General features: G+C 45.2%; 1 protein-coding gene and 1 long non-coding RNA gene across 2 annotated transcripts in view; one reads left to right on the forward strand and one right to left on the reverse strand.

The window, feature by feature from the left end:
• The window catches only part of LOC133505806 (uncharacterized), a 47343-nt gene that overhangs the window by 7859 nt on the left and 18957 nt on the right, over positions 1–20527 (reverse strand). The window contains exon 5 of the long non-coding RNA XR_009796344.1: positions 13967–15751. This is a non-coding gene — a long non-coding RNA (uncharacterized LOC133505806). The remainder of the gene's footprint in view (positions 1–13966; positions 15752–20527) is intronic.
• On the forward strand, positions 1947–17082 carry LOC133505804 (uncharacterized). The gene is made up of 4 exons (XM_061829271.1): positions 1947–2110; positions 11902–11974; positions 12826–13152; positions 15632–17082. The coding sequence occupies exons 1-4, from the start codon at positions 2051–2053 to the stop codon at positions 16039–16041; spliced, it is 870 nt and encodes a 289-aa protein (XP_061685255.1). The 5' UTR covers positions 1947–2050; the 3' UTR covers positions 16042–17082.

A 20527-nucleotide genomic window follows, 5' to 3' on the forward strand; every position in this document is an offset into this window, starting at 1 on the left:
GCAGATGTCTCAACCCACACAGCAACGCTTACTAATGGGGCAGAGCGAGCGGCCTTGCAAAAATGACAGAACGGGGACAGGTGGGCGCATGTATATGGATGAAGGAAGGGACGGCACGCGAAGGACCACGACCATCACTTTGAAGAAAAAAAAAAAAAAATGATTTGACTTCATTTTTCATTCCAGCGTGCTACCGATCGAGTCGTTGCAACATGTCAAACCCGCAACTGTAATTTGCCGAAAGCGACGACGCCTTCTGCCTTCGCTGCGACCGGAGGTCAACGTGAATCAGAGGAGGAAAGCAACATATACGTACCGGCGGATGACGTGAAATATTTATCTCGCATCACACCAAATATGGAACTGAAATGTTTGATCAACAGACAGCAAGCATACAACACAGGATTTCAGATAATATAGAAACGTGAAAGGGGAAAAACTGATAAATGACAGATTCAGTACAATAAATGAGGAAAATATGCTAAGATTCACATGGTCAAAAAGTCGTTTATCCAAAATGCACGACAATTGTAGTATTGTACGATTTAGAAAGTGTAACATCCATCCATCCATTATCCAAGCCGCTTATCCCCACAAGGGTCACGGGAGAGCTGGAGCCTATCTAGGGACTACACCCTGAAGCGTTCACCAGTCAGTCGCAGGGTAGATATCGACACCATCACTGAGCGGGAATCGATCCCACGCTGCCCACAGCAAAGGCAGGCGTGTGAACCACTACACTATCAGTGAGTCTAATAAAGTGGAACATTTTTCTGCAATTTTTTTTACGTCAAATTCTTGACAGAGCGCACCTGGTTGTAAGCCTCACCCAGTACATTTGTAAAGGAAATACCATTTGGTACATACTGTACATACGTCGCAGCTGTGTAAAAGGCACAAATGGCCAGATTGAAACACGAGATATACGGTACACAGAGAGTTTGACGCTAATGCTAGCACCGCGCTATCAGGGTCCGTTAAAAAGAAAACATACCGGTAAAAATCACTGAGACACGGCAGTAAGACGTTAGCGCAGTGCTAACAGGGCCGGACTGGTAAAAGTCACTTCCTCGGCACATATATTCCACCGGTCTCACTCTTACCTTTTCCGCTCGAGTGCCCCCTTGCGTCCGTTAGAAAAAAAATGCACAAATTAGCTACATCACCGCTTAAACCGCAGGGTTGAAAGCGTTTGAAAGAAGTCGCGGCTTGTAGGCCGGAAATTACGGTATATATTATCATACTGTATATATTTACATACATCAACTGACATTACTACCCATCAATAAAAAATAGAATAATTATTGGACACGTGCTGTATTCTACATCACTCCACTTCAACGCTTTTAAGTCATTGCATGTCAAACACAAAGAACTGCGGTAAATAAATTTATGATTATGACCTTTCTCAGAGTAAAACTCCCCAATAATAACTAGTGGGCTGCATGCTATGCCCAAAAACTTCATCGCAAAACAGTTTTTCCTCCTGCTGTGGGAGAGAAGCCAATGAAAAACAAAAAAGGAAATGTGGAAAAACAAAAAACATTTCATTTTTGAATTAAGTGAATAATCCGAAAAGAAAAGGTTCACAGCACTAACATTTTGCGCGAGGAAGACTCCAATTCCGAAGAAGTCATGCAAAATATGAGTCGTGGTTTTCTCCAGTGATTATCTCCACATATTTTGACCTGAATGACATCCCCTGGGTCAAGAGCGACGATGTCACTTTCAACAGCAGCAATTATGTTTTTTCCCTGTAAATTATTGTCAGATTCCCAATGGCAGTATGCGGAAGATGTTTAAAAAGACATTTCAGCGTCCGGTAATATGGACCATTTCCTGTACACGGTGTTCAGTGTGTGAACATTGAAAGTAATAACAAAACACGTCGTTGCTTCCCAAGTCAGGAAGGAAGGTAGGGAGAGGGAAGGGAAGGGACCGTACCTTCCAACTCGGCCGCATATTTAGTACTTCTGACGGGAAGGTGAGGTTAACTGCGAGACAATAGAGTTCTTACAAGGAAGTGAGTCAGCACCGAAAAGTGGCGGAGATGTGCACGCCGCCGCTCAGACGCCACCAGACATCCACGACCGTCGGACGACAACGGGAGGTAAGCGCCGCTGCGACCGTTCTTGAAAGCACAACCGATCGAGTCACGGAGGTGTTCTCGCCGCGTGACGACGAAAGGCGCATCCCCGTGCATGAGCTTGATGAAAATATGCTTCCATTTTGGTAATACTTAACAACAACAAAAGCAGGAAAAAACTGCGTTGGTGCTTTGAGATACAAGTCGCATTCGTTCCGTGACCGCGCTCGTCACTCTTCAATTTCAAATCATCGTTGGCGTTCACTGAGACATCTCCCCTCAGCCCATTTGTATACCACTAAATATTAGTTGTGATATTAGCCGAGTAACTATATTGTCTGTCTGCACGTGCTGCTGCACCCTTTCTGTTGATTCAATCGCATAGATGCTAACGAGAGTCCGCTTAACACAGCTGACTAAAAGGCTAAGATAGGGGTTCGTAAATTGTAAAATTTTCTTTGCTGCTTATCCTCACTTGGGTCACGGGAAGTGCTGGAGCCTGTCCCGGCTGTCAACGGGCAAGAGGCGGGGTACGCTCTGAACTGGTTGCCAGCAAAATCGCAGGGCACATCGAGAAAAACAGCCGCACTCATAATCACACCTAGGGGAAATTTAGAGTGCCCAATTAATGTTGCATAATTTTGGGATGTGGGAGGAAACTGGAGTGCCCAGAGAAAACCCTACGCAGGCATGAGGAGGACATGCAAACGAACCCGGGTCCTCAGAACTGTTAGGCCAACGCTTTACCAGCTGCCCCCCCCCCCCCCGTGCCACTTTTCTTGAGTTTATCTCATTCGAAATATCAGAAATTATTCTCGATCAGATCTACGTGTACTGTACCACTTTGGCCTTTGTGGATTTTGGATGATTTATGGAATTTACCATTTTTTGGCAAGGATTTTTAACTCATTATTTTGGAGGGGAAATGATCCAATTTCACTTCATTGGCCCAAACTTGATTTTTCCCCATTTATTTTGTGCATTTACTCATCGACATAATTTATGCCAGCGATCTATGGTGAGGAGGAACGGTGGAGCAGCTGGCAAAGCGTTGGCCTCACAGTTCTGAAGTCCCGGGTTCAATCCCAGACCTGCATGTGTAGAGTTTGCATGTTCTCCCTGTGCCTGCGTGTTCCTCCGGGCACTCTGGTTTCCTCCTACATTCCAAAAAACATGCAACATTAATTGGACACTCTAAATTGTCCATAGGTGAGATTGTGAGTTCAGCTGTTTGTTTCGATGTGCCCTGCGATTGGCTGGCAACCAGTTCAGGGCGTACCCCGCCTCCTGCCCGTTGACGGCTGGGATAGGCGCCAGCATTCCCCGCGACACTTGTGAGGATAAGCGGTGAAGAAAATGGATGGAAAGGATCTATAGTGAGAAATGTAATTGTAAATGGAGCACAGTTACTTTAAACACAGGTAAAACTTTTACCAAAAAATATATATTATTCAACTACTTTACATTCATCCATTGATGCACATTCATGTACAAGTAATTTGTTGGCAACACAATCTGATGTATGGAAATGTCATAATCCAGATTGTCAAATTATGGGACGCAGGCTCCCTTTAGTGGTGCGCAAATGAATCACAGCCTTAAGTACACTTCAGTTATTTTGCCTTGATGTTAAGTTTGAAACATTTATTCAGGCACCATTTTCATTTCACTTTTATACATTTTAATTAGACAAGCCGAAAGAAACTTACTTAAATTGATTTTTTTAATGTTATTGTGTCTTACAACGATATTAGATTTTGTTTTGAAAAGAAAACCTCACTTTGGATGCTACGCGACAGTATTTTAATGTTGGTCATGAGCATATTTTTATTCTTTTTTTTAAAATTTCGGATTGAGAACCATTGGCAAAATAAAAACATAAGTTTCAGTCAAAAATGTCAAAGTCGAAAAGACCTCCTTTGTGTACAAGGAATTGATTTGTATTATTATTTATTTTATTTTTTTGAAGTGCCATTCTTGACGCTTCCCCGAGGAAAAGCCCAAAGGATTAGCGAGCCATCAGCTCGCGATCCGTTTCCATCTGCACTTGCATCCGTCTTTGGCACTTTTTGCTTTGTGACATCCACGCTGACAGCCTCGCTGCCGGTTTTAGCGATTTCAAATGAGTGATTTGACCGGCCGCCTTTCACTCTCCTCGCGCGAGGCGAGCGCCGAACGCCATCACGCCGCATTCGACGCTGCAGGTCGGCCGCCGTCGTGTGAAATTTTACAAATGCGGCAGGGAGAAGAAAAGCCCGCAGTGTCGCTTTTCTGCTGCGATGCTTTGAAATGAGCGTCGATTGAAGGAGAAGAAAAATGCGGACGGAACTAGGTGAGGCTCGCTTACTTACAAAAGGGGGCCGCTCAGACAGATGCTCGTTTCCTCGATTCATCTCGGGGAACGACGACCCTGCTTTTTTATGGACGTTTTCCATGAGGCCTGTTTTACGCTCAACGCCGCCACGATTCCTCCACTAGCCTCCCTCCAAATGGAAGGCCTTCCTTCCCCCAGCAAGGACGCATCTGCCCATTTCAGTCTGTGTCCCGAAATAAAGTAAAAGAAGAGTACCGTATTTTCCGCACTATAAGGCGCACCTAGGAGCCTTTAATTTTTCTCAGTGCGTCTTATAATCAGGTGACCCTTATATATGGGTCAATATTGAGCCTTTAGTGCTGCCCATCTAATGGTTGGATAATGTAACCCCAGCCTCTACTGTAGCATCTAATCTATGCACCTTATAATCCGGAGCGCCTTATATATGAATTAAAAAAAAAACAGGTCAGTCATTGAAGGTGCGGCTTATAATATGGTGCGCCTTATAGTGCGGAAAATATGGTGTGTGTGTGTGTGTGTGTGTGTGTGTGTGTGTGTGTGTGTGTGTGTATATATATATATATATATATATATATATATTTCCACAAAAAAAAAAAAAAGGATTTGAAACCGCATGACAACACTGACAAACGGCAGCTCTTAAGTCCGACCTCAGCCAAGGCCAAACAAGAACGCCAGATAGCGGTAGAGCCTTCTTGCGAGCTGCGCGCTGTAAAATGCGGACAACGTTTGAGCGAGTTTTATTTCAAACCATCAATAATCAAGCCATTGTTCTGCTAGTTAACCATCCATTTTATTTACCGCTTATCCTCACAAGGGTGGCAGGGAATGCTGGAGCCCATCCCAACTGTCAAAGGACAGGAGGCGGGGTACACCCTGAACTGGTCGCCAGCCAATCGCAGGGCACATTGAGACAAACAGCCGCACTCATAATCACGCCTAGGGGAAATTAAGAGTGTCTAATTAATGTTGTGTGTTTTTGGGGATGTGGGAGGAAACCGGAGTGCCCGTAGGAAACCCACGCAGGCCCGGGGAAAACATGCAAACTTCACACAGGCGGGTCTGGGATTGAACCCGGGACCTCAGAACGCTTTACCAGCTGATTCCACCGTGCCGTCTGCTAGTTATATAAAATTTCTCTTGAAGCTGCCAAATCTCCAACTCTCCTCCATTAAAATATACGATGATGATCCATTTTCCTCTCATTTCTTTCCGGCCACATTTGCCACGATTTTCAGCTACTTGGCTCAAAAGTTTTACCACTTGCAGATTACCCGACTTGGCCGTATATCACACAGTGACAAAGCTGAGCAAAAAAAGCACACTGAATGTACCGCTGTGGTTGTGTTACACTGTCTTTAGATAATTTTTAAAAAAAACTGCGCAACCCACAGTGGTAACATTATGTTTGTGATGTAACGTTAAGGACCCTGATTTGCGCTACATCATCTTTCGCTCTCTTCTCCCACGACGGGATTTTGTAGTTGGCAATTTTTTTTTTTTTTTTTCGCTGAGTCTCTGCCGCGGGACGCAAATCAAACGAGATCACTGCTAAATCCACACATCGCCCCAAAACGATTCAAGTGTGAAAGATTGATATTGGACATGCGCCGCTTGACAGAGCAATACTGCATTCTGCTACTGGAACTATGGACTGCAATCCTGATTTCACTGCAGTGTTCTGGAATGATCAAATAGCTTTCAGCGATTAAGTAAAGATTGTCCAGAGGATGCGTTTTCCACCAAACCAATAAACGTGAGTTTTGTACACGAGGAAACTATTTGAAGATAGCGCTTTCCTGTGCAGCACAAACACCTCTCGATGTAGGGAACAGGAAATGCGCTTCCTCCCCATTGTACCGAAGGTTTATTACCCAAAGACCACAGCCTGTTTTGATGAACAAGAAGATTAACTCATTTTCCTCTCAATGATTGATTGAGATATTATAGCAAAGGGTATTACGGCTTTTAACGCTAAACTGTAGAACTTGTTTTCGACGAATAGCTGCTGCAAACATTTGTAAAACCCTTATTGATTAACACAACAAATGCACAAGGCCGCTTTACTCTCACGATAATTAGGACACTCGTGACTTTTTATCATCAAGCAAACTGCGTGATTGAGGGCGTCTGAGGAGTCTGGCAATGAAAATCTACGAGTGCTCGCTTTAAGTAGAAGTCTGGACGGAGGCCATATGCAGCACTTTTAATCACAAAGTAGCTTTTACAACCTATAATCGCATCTGGGAGCGCATCCAAAAGTCAAGGTTTGGGCTGGGAAATATAGCAATGAGAGAGAAGGTACAGTAGCGCATTAAAAAAAAAAAAAAAGAATTGAAATACTGTATATACAAAGAAGGTAGGAATGGTCATGACATCATCCAGTGGAAAAAAAAATTGAATTATATTTTATGGAACGGGAGAGTGGGATGGAGAAAAATTTGGTGCAAAATTAATCTATACCTGAGAGCATAATGAGGACAATTGCTGTAGAAAATGGATGAGAGTCAAGCTGCCACCAAGTACCAGAACCAATCGATCCATGCATTATCTACCGCTTTTTCCGGGTCGGGTCCCGGGGGAAGTAGCTTCAGCAGGGTTACCCAGACTTCCCTTTCCCCAGCCACTTCTTCCAGCCCTTCCGGAGGGATCCCGAAGCGTTCCCGAGCCAGCCGAGAGACAGAGTCTCTCCAGCCTGTCCTGGGTCGTCCTCGGGGTCTCTTTCCAGTGTGACACGCCCGCAACACCTCACCAGGGAGGCGTCCAGGAGGCATTCGAGTCAGATGGCCCCCCCACCTCATCTGGCTCCTCTCAATGCAGAGGAGCAGCAGCTCGGCACTGAGCCCCTCCCGGATGACCGAGCTTCTCACCCGTTCTCTAAGGGAGAGCCCGGACACCCTGCGGAGGAAACTCATTTCGGCCGCTTCTATCCGGGATCTCGTTCTTTCAGTCAGGACCAACAGCTCATGCCTATAGGTGAGGGGAGGAACGTAGATGGACTGGTAAATTGAGAGCTTCGCCATTCGACTTAGCTCCCTCTTTACCACAACGGACCGATACAAAGTCCGCATCGCTGCAGACACTGCACCGATCCGTCGGTCGATCTCCCGCTCCATTCTTCCCTCATTCGTGAGCAGGACCCCAAGATACTTGAACTCCTCCACTTGGGCTCTTCTCATGGGCTCACCACCTGTGAGAGAGGCCATAGGGGTCGGGATGCGATGCGAGCTGGGCGCTGACCAAAGGCGGCGACCTTGGCGATCCAATCCCCAGCTACAGAAACTACTACCTGAACCGCCCTCATAGTTCATTACAAACACCACCAACCACGGAAAAGCTGTAATTTACGCTTCGCTTTAGGCTTGGAAAGTCTTCAGTTGCATCCCCCGGCGTTGCGTTTTGACATGAACTCCCAGCATAATTAGCCCCATGTCTCCGTGACGACGACTTCCTCCGCGAGGCCATCGCGGCACGTATCGACCCATTGATAATCTCATTCCCGTTCTTCCCTTCAAAGGCGCCGCCAGCTGTGACGCGCAGCTGCTCTCTGATCACAATTACGTCGTTAGATTCTCCGAGAAAGCCCCGTCGCACGCTTCGGGTAAATGCCGCGATTGATGTGCGACAAAACCGCAGATGGGGAAGCACAATGCCCGCAGTGTTTACGTGGAAGCGGGGAGGGCTAATTGCTACTGCGGCGGAGGAGCTTTGTCCCTGCTAGCGCCATTGACCGCTTGCAACACCCCTTTGGAATTCCTTGTTTTTCGATTAACTTTGATCAGGGTAGTTGCACCCTTAAGGTGCGCAGGAATTTTTCTAAATCCTTTTTGAAGGAAATTACACAAACACAAAATGACAACGCTAATCTCTACCGTAGCTTCTTCCAGGCCCAGATTTCACAAAGTAGATGTGCGAGTAAAGTCAGATAGGATCATCAATTTGGGACACAGTAATCGTGTATTTGTAGGGTGAACCCCCACAATTTGCCTGGGACGCATACCGCGAACCTGCCGCAAACAGTAAACATCTGAAATTAATTGATGCCGTCATAAAAGGATTTGTAATCGCTTAAAAAATGTCAAAAGACGCAGGCAAAACAACTCTCCAAGCCATAATGAAGATTCCAGATCTATATCGGAGGACTCGAAATATTCCAAGCGTAGCAGTTTTGATTGACGCATTGGGTCGGCAGGTGTCGAAACCAGAACTTGATTTTTTTTTTTTTTTTTTTTTTTTTGAACGATTCTGGGAGAATTGTGATATTCGTCCTGGCTCCAGCAGATTCTTGATGGCCAGACAAATCTCCTTAATTGTTGTATTTTGATGGTTACTCTGTCTGATTTTTTTTTTTTTTTCACGTAAATTGAAACACTTAAAACAGAGTTTTTGTTTTTAACATTTTTATAAATTTATGAAGCAAACCATTGAGAATGAGCAAAAATGCAACATCTCTCAGAACGACCTACTTCAGCTGTACACTACTGCGAACCCCAACCGCAGTAATAAACTTTGCTAGATTTTGCTGTCATCTCTGACAGTCTCGTTTTAAACTGATTCTCATCATCTTTGTTAAGCCAAAATGTTTGTTCTGGATCCCGAGGGCAGCGTTTATTTTTTTCTCTTCTCCAAATCAAAAAGAAGACTTAAGGACCGGGGCCAAGTTGTCAGGTCTTAGCGTGATCCTAAAATAAACAACATATACCATTTGTGTTTGGCCTAAATCTGCGTTTGACTTCCCTCCAATTGCAGCTCATCCTACATTAGCTGTGGCGCATTTAGGGCGGGGGCGGGCGCTTGGTGCGTTTGTGTCACAAATCAACTAGATCTGTTCAAAACATCTGTTTGTGCAGCCCTAGCAGCGCTAAGCTAGCATTATCGCTTCAAACAAGCCGACGTTAGCCACGGCTCCTAACCGTATTACTGTAACGCTAAATCTATCGGTTGGAAGTCAAATTTTTGTTGATGTACAACTGGTTGACGATCAAAATGTTTCCCTGGTCAGGAAAAGTGCTGCTAATTCCGCTTCACTTCTGAATCCTCGAGGCTGCCAGAGGTACCTTTGCTCAGCGTCTGTTCGCCAGTCAGGCCCAGTTGCTACCAAATTTTCTGTCCTCCGGAGGTGGATAATCCCCCCCCAAAAAAAAGCCCGCAAATACTCTGCCCAGAAGCCCAAGTAACAGATCTCCTGGTGACCAGTGTGCGCGTGGAAAACGACAGTGGTGGTCCCCTGTGTGCAGATCAGGAAGGTTTACGCCGATCAACTAACTAATCAAATAATCAAACCGAAAGATGAAAATCTGTTGATGAGAGAAGATGAATTTGAACTCTGATGGATGAAATAAAAGTTGCAAATATAGTTTACATAGGCCATTAATACTAATTCAGAAGGCCCTGGCCGGACTACACTGACATGGGAACATAAACAGAGACTTTAATCTGATTGGGGGGGGGGATAAGAAAATTCAAAACTCGACCAGAAGCAATGCAGCCAACAGAAATGCTATTACATTAATGGAATCGAGATTCTAAGAAAGGACATTTATACAAATTCTTTTAAATAAAAAAATTGTATTAATGTGGACAACGTTCAGTCCTTCCTTTCGATAAGTGTTTATGCGGGCTGAGAAAGCCTTGCCGGCCCTGATGCTCCACTTCAGGGTGCAGACACATCCCTGCAGGCCGCTGCGTCACAGATCTTTCTTTGTCCAAAACATCTGAAGAGAACATCTCTGACAGAATGGGAAGAACGGGGAAATCTTCCAAGCGGTTGGCAACGACTGAAGGATACAACACATCTCTTCGATTTAATGGCAATGAGAGAGAGAACTGTTGAAAACATTCACTACATTTGCAGGTTTTACGAGTACGGCAAGACAGAATCGGAAATGTTCTGAGGAATGAACAACAACAACGCACCAGTAAGGCATTTTTAAAAGGACCAGTAGAAGACGTATTTCTCCCCATCAGGGGGGGCCTTCACGTAATTATCACAGCTTCCTCCCTCGCCAGGACCACCAGAGTCTCACCTCACCTGACCATGAAGAGTTTCGTCAGTGACTGCGAGATTAGCGTCAATATTTATTCAACCAGTTTCAAACAACGGCAGCCTTTTAGCTGACCTGCAGCAAATCCCACTGAAGCTACAGATAATACTCAGCATTATGAGTAATCGGGTCGTCCAGGATAAAAGTTGACATATCCTGTAAAACAAACCGCAACACTGCAAGTCACGTCAACTGTGTGATCTGACAAAATGTTGACGTACTACCGTGGTAATCCTTATCCGTGCTATAGAAATGACGAGAAAAAAAAAAGGTAGTCAAACTACTCCAAGGGGATTGAAGTCCAACCTCATCTGTCAGCCTATCCATTACCACTGCAAACAGGAAGGGGCTCAGAGTTGATCCCTGACGCAGTCGCACCTCCACCTTAAATTCTTCTGTCACACCGAAGGCACACTTCACCCTTGTTCTGCTGCCATCATACATGTCCTGTACTATTCTAACATATTCCTCCGCCACACCAGACTTACGCACGCAGTACCACAGTTCCTCACTTGGTACTCTGTCATAGGCTTTCTCTAGATCCACAAAGACACCATGTAGCTCCTTCTGACCTTCTCTGTACTTTTCCACTGGCATCCTCAAGGCAAATAATGCAGCTGTGGTAATCTTTCTCGGCAATGAAACCAAACTGTTGCTCGCAGAGTCCTGTACTATATGTGCCCATCACTCCTCGCCTCAGTTTAAGATGTGCGCTTGACACCAAGATGCCACTAGATGTTGCCAAAGCGACCTTTTTATAAGCACAAAAATGGTTCAATGGGAAAGATTAGGTTCCCCCAATATATATATATATCATAATATATATATGTGGGTTCACTGTATGTTAAAATGTCTTTACTCCCACGTTTGACCTGTTAGTCGAAATGTAAATAGTGTTACTTTGCTGGTCATGGCGTGTGAAAACCAAATTCTGTAGGCTAACCATTGGACCAAACTTGGGATAAGCATTTTGGGGAGAACGTGGCCCCTGAACTAAAACGAGGTGGGCATTGACAACCCTTGAGCAAGCCTCCACCGGGAACTTAACAATCTGCAGTCATTACTACAAGCTGGCAGCAACGGACTCAAAGCAGCAACAGTCGAATGTGGCCCATCAAACGCATTCATACAAAGTCCCTTTTCATTCCAACAGTGAGTTCGACGTCAAAAGGATCTGAGAAGGCTGACTTTCGCACACACTTGCACCAACATCCTCACAACTTGGCCCCCTTTCTTCACCCTCCCCAGAACGTTCCTTTATGCGAGAGGACGTGCTTGAGTTGCTTTATGATTCTTTAATTATTAACATCGTGTGTACTCGGGGCTGGATGCGGAGGACCCGACGCACGAGAAACCGAAAGCAAAAGCCTCGGCGAGGAGCAGAGCTCGTTTTATCATTCTGCCATCTTAATACATTTTTTTTTTCTGTGTTACAGCGAGGACCCAGGATGACATTCGCAAGGCTGCTCTTTGCCTGCATTCTAACTGAATTGACTTTTTCGACACAAGGTATGCATCCGCCGTATCTTTGTTTTGGTTTATTTTGGTTCCGTCTCAATCGAGCTATGTCACTCAAAAGGAGCGCTTGACTTTATCTCCCTGATGAGCAATAAGAAAATGTTTCATCAATTACAATAATGGACTAGAGTGCAGTTATTGTTGAAATATGATTACGTTGGCAGTGTTGCAATTGATGGGTAAAAGCTGTTTCCCATCACGTCGACTTCTTCATACGCCAGCATATCCCAGTCCCATCCATCCGTTCATTTTCTTTGCCGCTTATCCTCACCAGGGTCGCAGGAGAGTGCTGGAACCTATCCCAGCTGTGTTTTTTTTTTTTTTTTTTCTTTTCAATATTTGCTGTAGGGTTAGCGGCACGGTATAGCAGCGGGAAAGCGTTGACCTCACAGTTCTGAGGTCCAGGGTTCAATCCCAACCCGCCTGTGTGGAGTTTGCACGTTCTCCCCGTGCCTGCGTGGGTTTTCTCTAGTTTCCTCTCATATTCCGCAAAACACCCAACATTAATTAGACACTCTAAATTGCCCATAGGTGTGATTGGGAGTGTGACTGTTGTTTTTCTCTATGTGCCCTGCGATTGGCTGGCAACCAGTTCAGGGTGTAGCCCGCCTCCTGCCTGTTGACAGCTGGGATAGGCTCCAGCACTCCCGTGACCCTCGTGAGGATAAGCGGCTAAGAAAATGGATGGATGTATTCTATCGGGGTTGGGAAAATTCGCTGTATCGAAATGTTATTCTTCCAAATATCGGAACCACTCCAATCGGAGGGCCCTAATTCTAACATTATTGTGAGATCGGGCTATTCGGAAGTTCTCCATCCACTGACCGTGTATCTGTTTCCAGCACTGGTGAGCGTCAGCAACGTTACAGCTGAGTGCGGCAAGCAAGTGGCAGTGCGCTGCAACGCGTCGTCGCGGAGGGACGGGCTCTCGGTCAAACACATGGAGTGGTCCCAAAACCGCAAGCCTTTGTGTCAAGTGGACGGCGAGGGGAAATTGAACCACAGCCGAAAGACAAAAAGCCCCTTCCGCTGCGAGTACAAAAGAGGCCAGCTGTCACTCATCTTTGCAAAAGTGCAGCCGGAGGATAGCGGCGCCTCAAACCGCTACATGTGCAAACTGCGTTCAAACTGGGGGATTTCACACGCATATAGCTGGATAGAGCTGCAAGGTCAGTCCACACCTCCAAACGTTTGTACACCATCGACACCCGGGGGGGTGAAAATATGGCGACAAATAATTCAGGGGTTTACATTATCCCGAGTCATGTAACATTAGTTGGCGGCACGGTGGCTCAGCTGGTTAAGCATTGGCCTCACAGTTCTGAGGTCCCAGGTTCAATCCTGGACCTGCCTGTGTGCAGTTTGCATGTTCTCCACATGCCTGCGTGGGTTTTCTCCGGGCACTCCGGTTTCCTCCCACATTCCAAAAACACGCAACATTAATTGGACCCTCTAAATTGCCCCTAGATGTGATTGTGAGTGCGAATGTTTGTCTTCATGTGCCCTGCGATTGTCTGGCAACCAGTTCAGGGTGTACCCCGCCTCCTGCCCGTTGACAGCTGGGATAGGCTCCGGCCACTCCCCATGTGACCCTCGTGAGGATAAGGGCCAAAGAAAATGGATGGATGTAACGTTTGTTGCATTCATGTAATCCTTCCAACACCTCTGAAATATTTTGTTGTCTATTCTTCGAGTTATATGATTGTGTCACATCATTTATTTAAATTGATCCCCATTTTTAATATACATGTAGTGTAACATTTTTAGTAATATTCCCAACACTTTAAAATATAAGACGCATGTCTACGACATCAAATTGAATCAGTACATTGTGCTATGGAAATATTAACAAATACAAGTCATGTCGGGTCTCACAATGTCTGTGGCAGGACGACCACAAAGTTACAATCACATCCAAAGCGCGAATGGAATGCAAAGTAAAAGACAAAATACGCAAAAGAAAGTCACCAAAAAAAGTCATACTTGCGTGCCGTCATCGCTGGCTCTCCAACAGGTTGAAAATGGGCCGCATTGGTTCAACCAGGCCCAATGCTAAATCGCGTTAGCATTAGCAAACATTTGCTTGTTTTGTGGACAGAAATTTGCTCTCAAGTGCCATACACGACTACCACATTGGCTCAAATGCCACATGAAATACCTCCAAGAATATATTAATCAATATACCGTGACCAAATCCTCCGTGATATGATGCTTTTATTGCTTTTAATCAGGGAAGTGCATTGGACAAAGCGTCCCTGGACTACTTTCAAAATAGCAATAGTGGGCGGGGTCGAATGAGCGTGACGTCACATAACGCTGTCATTTTAGCGTGCATGTCACCTCAGGAAGTAATTGCACATTTTTCACACAAAAAAAAAGCTATGGGTATTCTATGGAAGTAGATTAGTGCCATCAGGATTTCAATTTGAAACGTAAAGTGATCACATTTTCAATAGTTGAAATTGAAAAATTCGCCGTCTGTGCCACCAGGCAGAACACCCAGCCAATCGCAGTTCTGCTTTCTTTGTCACGTGACATCACATACTAAGAAAGTTGTAACTGGATTGGCTGGCTGTTCGGTTCTGACCTGAAGTAACCCTGCCTGGTGGCACAGACGGTGAATTTTAGCCAGTTGAATTGTTAACATTGAAAAGTTGCCCTGAAATACAACTATTGAAAATGTGATCACTTTATATTTCAAATTCAAATCCTGGTGGCACTAATCTACTTCCATAGTATTCGTCCTAATACATATTCAATCTTAATCATAATCCTGCGAGTGCGGACAGTATGTTAACTTCACGTTTAGGCGAACTGATAACTGGTCAAATATTTGGAGTTCTTCTCGGTATTTTCTAAAGTTTCATTGCAAGTGACATATTTGGTGGCCTAAACTGCTGGATCATTGGAACGTTAGTCATCAGTCGTCCCCGTGCCGCCAAATTTATTGGTTTTGTTGCAATTGTAAGTGCCGTTAAAGGATTTTCTCCCCTCGTGAATGAAATGGAAACCCATAAACATAAAATGAGCCTTTTAAGTGGGAAATCGATGGAAGTTAAAAGCTGATGATCACGATCCGGATACACACCGGACTGGTCGCCAGCCAGTCCTCGGGCCAGTGGCGGTTCTTCTCCTCGCCATCAATATTATTAGTTTTTAAATTGAACCTCATATTCAGTTTATGACATTGATATGAAATCTATTCTGCAAGAATTCACTGCTTTAGCCTCTATTAAAAAAAAAATCAAAAAAAAAAAAAAAAAGACAGAATCCCGGTTATAATGTTAGAGGAATTCTTCAAGGGGAAAGTAGAACGGACGATTTCTGGACACATGCAAAATGTTCAAGAGGATCAAAATAACTTTCAAATACCTTGTTATGGATGGTAAAACCATGTAAAAATACAATTGATTTAGTATAATTTAATCACTTACTGCAGTTACAGACCTTCTTCATTTCCTTTCGGCTTGTCCTGATTATGACTTTAAAAAAAAAAAGACCCAGAACGAAGGAAGCACTTTTGAAGAGACATGTTACTGTACTGAAACTGTTACTGCTACTTTAAAACTGGAAAGTCTTCATCAATTCATTGTTTTGAGTTTGGCACAAGCGCTCGCACTGATTCCAGTTGGATGGTCTGCTCCACAGAGTGCTGCGGGGCGGCCAAAGGCGTCATGTCCGAGGACGGTCCCGTCTGCACGTTCAGCTACGTCTATCCCAACGCAGACGTGTTCTGGTCTCACGCTTCCCGAAGCCAGTCGGACGGACCTGTAAGGCAGAAGACATTTAAAAGCGTGGGGGAAGGCGGGTGGCTGACCATTCGCAGTCACTTGGAATGGAATCCCAACGGGACCTTCAATTGTTCCCTGAGGAGCGCCGATTCCGGAAGGCACATTTCTTGTAATTCATCTGAGGATGTTGAATTCCTAAACTGGTCTGGACTGAAACTTCAGGCGTTTCCAGACAAGGTCAGGGATGGAGCCCGATCACTTCAACCTTTGAGGACGATTCTGTTGATGTCGATCGTGCTTGTCGCCGTGCCGGTTTTGTTTAAGTAATTTCGCAAGATTGATTACTGATTAGACATCGATTCAGAATGACAATCATCTTTATTTTTAAAAACACGCAATGAATTTGTCTCCGCTAGTTGGTGCCGCTCTACGAGACAAAGAATCGTTTTTGAGACATTGTCAGAACAGTCACTGAGCAATACAAGGTTGCTAGTAAGCTAGCAATGACGGTACAATTATTATAATTTTTTTTTTCTGACAATTTGACCAAGATCTCGTGACAATTTTGTGATTTATTAACAATGAGGTACTGGGATTTTGCGGATGAACACCAAGGGAGTGCTTCTCGCATGGTCCAAAGGTTTATGATTTTATTTCTACTTCCTGAACGACGAGAAAGCGGGAGGTCAACATGGCAATAAACGGCATTATGTATCTCACAATTGGGTCAAATACGTATATTATGTGGACATAGCTTGGCATGATTGTTTCTTTACTCTCTTCAAAATGTCAACACACACAAGCATTAAACCTTCAAGTAATAGGTAAAAATTTAGAAAGTTGATTAGTGTGTCAGAAATTTGGGGGGTGGGGGGGGAGCTCATTGGTCAACCAGAACAATACATCAAAATTAAGATTGGTATCTACATTTCTGACGAAAGATTGGATACGTTATTAGATTTTTATTGACATTGATATAACATAAAGTAGGCGGTGTGGGGGAGCAGCTGGTAACGCATTGGCCTAAACAGTTCTGAGGATCCGTGATCGATCCCGGACCCGCCTGCGTGGAGTTTGCATGTTCTCTGTTGTGCCTGAGTGGGTTTTCTCCGGGCACTTCGGTTTCCTCCCGCATCCCAAAAGCATGCAACATTAATTAGACCCTCTAAATTGCCCCTAGGTGCGATTGTGAGTGCGACTGTTTGTCTCGATGTGCCCTGCGATTGGCTGGCAACCAGTTCACGTTGTATCCTGCCTTCTGCCTGTTGGCAGCTGGGATAGCCTCCAGCACTACTCGCGACCCTCGTGAGGATAAGCGGGAAATAAAATGGATGGATGGATGGATGGATGGATGGATGGATGGATGGATGGATGATGGATGGATGGATGGATGGATGGATGGATGATGGATGGATGGATGGATGGATTAATGTTAGAAATTGGGGGGCCAGGGGGGAGAAGCTCCTTGGTCAACTGGAACGATACACCAAAATCAAGATTTGATTGGTAACTAGATTTATGACCAAAGTCATATGTCATTACTTTTTCGTTTTTTTTATGTACAGATTTTAAAGTTATACAACTGAAGTGCACTTGTGCTGTGATTCTATTGCTTACCACAAGAGGGAGCCATTGCGACGTTACAGAATTTTCCAGAGAACGCTATAGCGGAAAGCAGCTTTATTAGACCTCAAATGCACAATTAAACAGTCGCTTCCACACAATCAACAATTTCTTTAGAGATACTTTGTGCCACTCTTGCTTGCAGAATCGTTACATTCGTGCAACACTGGAAGTTTTTTTTTATGAACGGTTCTTTTAGGGTCACTTTTTGACCGGACTGTAGCTCTGTGAATGCACCCTGAACGCGACGGCTCGCAATGTAGAAGTTTGAAACCCCCTATGCGCGTGATTAGGAAGCTGAACGGGTAAAATGGTTAACGACATCAGAAGCTCGAGGCAGGAGCGCTTTATGGGTCTTTACTGCCCCCTGGTGCAACACATGGAACCTGCAGCCACGCTGAGATTGAACACGGGTTAAATGTTTTGCTCACAATAATCTCACATTCCAATTCACTTCACCTCCACGTCTTTTTTTGGAAGGCAAAGCATTTTCGATTCCAGGTCGATTTGAGAGAGTGAGTGGAGTTTTTGTTTTCACATGAGAACGTATTAGCGGTGGCACCGTGTCACAGTGACCCGACAACAAGGAGAAGTGACCTCGGACATTTTATCCTGGGAGTGCGCTGATCTTCCTGCCTCCGGGTCAGAAATCACCGTTGCACATCTACTACCTGATCTAAACACTAATTACATGACCAAATAACAGTAATTACTGGATTGTACTTCAAAGGGATCCGTGGCGCAAGTCATGTGCATAATCATCTTGGAAATGTCGTTTGTTTGAGAGCGTTTTGTTTTATGCTTGTGTTGTTTTTGAAGTACCTTTGCAAAACTCGAACTTCAAATTAAACTGCAGGTCAACATAAGGACTTTGCTTGTGTTTTTAAGTGTGGCAATAAAGTCTTCCAACACCATTTTGATAAGAGTGCTTTATATTAAAAGTATATTTGGTACCTTGAGATACGAGTGAACCTACTTAGCAGTTTTTCAGGATTATTTGCTTTAGATACGAGCGCTGTACTTGACTCACTTCGTAACAAATTTTGAATGATTGAAATCGGGAGAAAACCCACGCAGGCACGGGGAGAACATGCAAACTTCACAAAGGCGGGGCCTGGATCGAACCCAGATCCTCAAAACTGTGAGGCCAACACTTGACCAGCTTCGGGACCATGTCGCCCACTTCATGAACAGTTGAAATAAATTGTTGCGTGATAGATATTATAAATATTCAATATTCATCAAATTAATCATATTAATTTCAATATTATATATATTCAAATATTTAGAATCATACATAATTATATTTAATATATTATTCATATTTTAAATATATTATTGTATATTATATTATTAATTCAATATTTATAAATAACATAAATATTCAATATTCAAACTTTTTGAGATGCACTTCTACATGGCCTCACCAGATGGGGGCGCAAGTGGTAAACTCCTCGTCGGCCTTCTGTTCTGCTCACGACTGTTCGAATTGTTCGGATGCAGGCGACAAGATTCAAAGCCTCTGCATAAGTGAGTCGTCTCCCAGTAAAACACGCCGGTGGCAAAATATGTTTTTTGTTGTTTTTTTTTTTTATGTTTTGCCAAAGCCAGTTTTACCTGGCATCCAAATGAAAAAAGCAACAGCCGTCGCCTTCCATCAACTCTCCCGACCGAAAGTTCTCATCCGGACAAAGTACACAGTGGGGGTGGCGCATTCATTTACCGCCGTTCCTATGGCAACGCGAGTGTCTGGCTGTGCGGCCCCCGGCCTGGTGTGTTTGTGTGTCTGAACAATTATCGGTGAAAGGGGGAGCGGCCGTTATCTTCTCTCCGAGAGGCTTTACATTATCGCCCTGGCAGCCGGGTGGTCGTCGGTCAGGTGAGCGTCCTCGCAGCTGGTTATGTCACACAAACAATAAAAATAAAATATGGCACGCAGAGAGGGACGGATGGAAACGATGGGAGTGACTTTGTGAGACACCGATCGCCCGTTTCCCAAAATGCTGGTTCGGAATTACATTATTATTACATCAGCGCTCAAGTCACGTAACTGCAGTTTGTGCAGATCCGTCGGTCGCCGTTATAAAAGGTGTCGCGAAAAAGGCCACGAAAAAGCACAGGTGTCCAACAAGTGGCCCGGGGGCCAGATCAGGTTCGCAGTGTTGTTTTTTTTTTGTGGCCCCTGCGCGAAAAGCAAATCATGCGTGTCGGGTTCATCTTTCGTGCTGGAATAAATCAGTTGCAAATTGTCTTCACATTAAGTTGTTGGAAGCCATTTTTGTTTGCTTTCCGAGGAAATTTGATAACACGGTAGTTGACAAGCACTTTTCCGAGGGAAACGACGACGTGCACGACGAGTGCATTGCCGTGTGGCCCGCGATAAAAATGAATTTGACGGCTTTAAAGGTCCACTGTCATGAAATGCATGTTATTAATTGGGGAAAGACAGCAGGCAGAATGGACCCATCCATTTTTTTCCACCACAAAACATGACGTGTATGGCTTTTTGTAACTCCTGCCATGAAAATCCTCTTGACTACCCCTAACTCAGGGGTGCGAAATCTGTCAATGTACCCGTCGGCGCCGAACACGGCTTCGGACGAACTCCCGCCGAAGCCGTGCCTCGTCCACCGCAATCACGGCTTCGGCCGGGGTGGCTCATTCCGGCGACGAGCTGGGGTGGCTCATCATGGTGCCGAGCCAGGCGGCGGTGGCTCATCTCCGATGCGGAGGTGGATGGGACAGGGAGGCGGTTTGGCCGCTGCGTCGTTGTTTTTATCACCGCCGCGCAGAGGTGGATCGGACAGGGGGGCGGTTTGAGGGTGGGGCGTAACTCTCTCATAACGTAACAAAAGATCCGCGTACGTAAGTCAGGGGTGCTAAATGTGTCGATGTGGCATCGGACGGCTTCCGCGCAGCAGCCGCGGAAGGACGGGCTCCGCACGGCCTTGTGAATCGCCGCCGGTCTTGTCGACAAGGCCTTGTGGATCGCAGCAAGGACGGGCCTGGCTTTAGCCCTGAAGCGAAGGTGAATCGGGCGGGGAGGTGGTGTGGCCAGGCTCTCTCCTCGATGACCACTGGTGTCAGGGCACCCCACTTCGCCCGTCACGGCTCGCCCACCAGCGACGGCTTGCTCGCCGGCTATGGCTTCCGTGTTGGACCCGACGCGGAGGTGGTTTGGCCACGTGCG

This window comes from Syngnathoides biaculeatus, chromosome 9, assembly GCF_019802595.1.
Source record: "Syngnathoides biaculeatus isolate LvHL_M chromosome 9, ASM1980259v1, whole genome shotgun sequence".
In the NCBI taxonomy this organism is placed as follows: Eukaryota; Metazoa; Chordata; class Actinopteri; order Syngnathiformes; family Syngnathidae; genus Syngnathoides; species Syngnathoides biaculeatus.

Excerpts from the sequence above, each read along its gene's own strand:
- LOC133505804 (XM_061829271.1), top strand. The coding sequence starts at position 2,051 with ATGTGCACGCCGCCGCTCAGACGCCACCAGACATCCACGACCGTCGGA. Across the intron at positions 2,111-11,901 it reads CCGTCGGACGACAACGGGAG|CGAGGACCCAGGATGACATT; the intron begins GTAAGCGCCGCT and ends TCTGTGTTACAG. Across the intron at positions 11,975-12,825 it reads ATTGACTTTTTCGACACAAG|CACTGGTGAGCGTCAGCAAC; the intron begins GTATGCATCCGC and ends ATCTGTTTCCAG.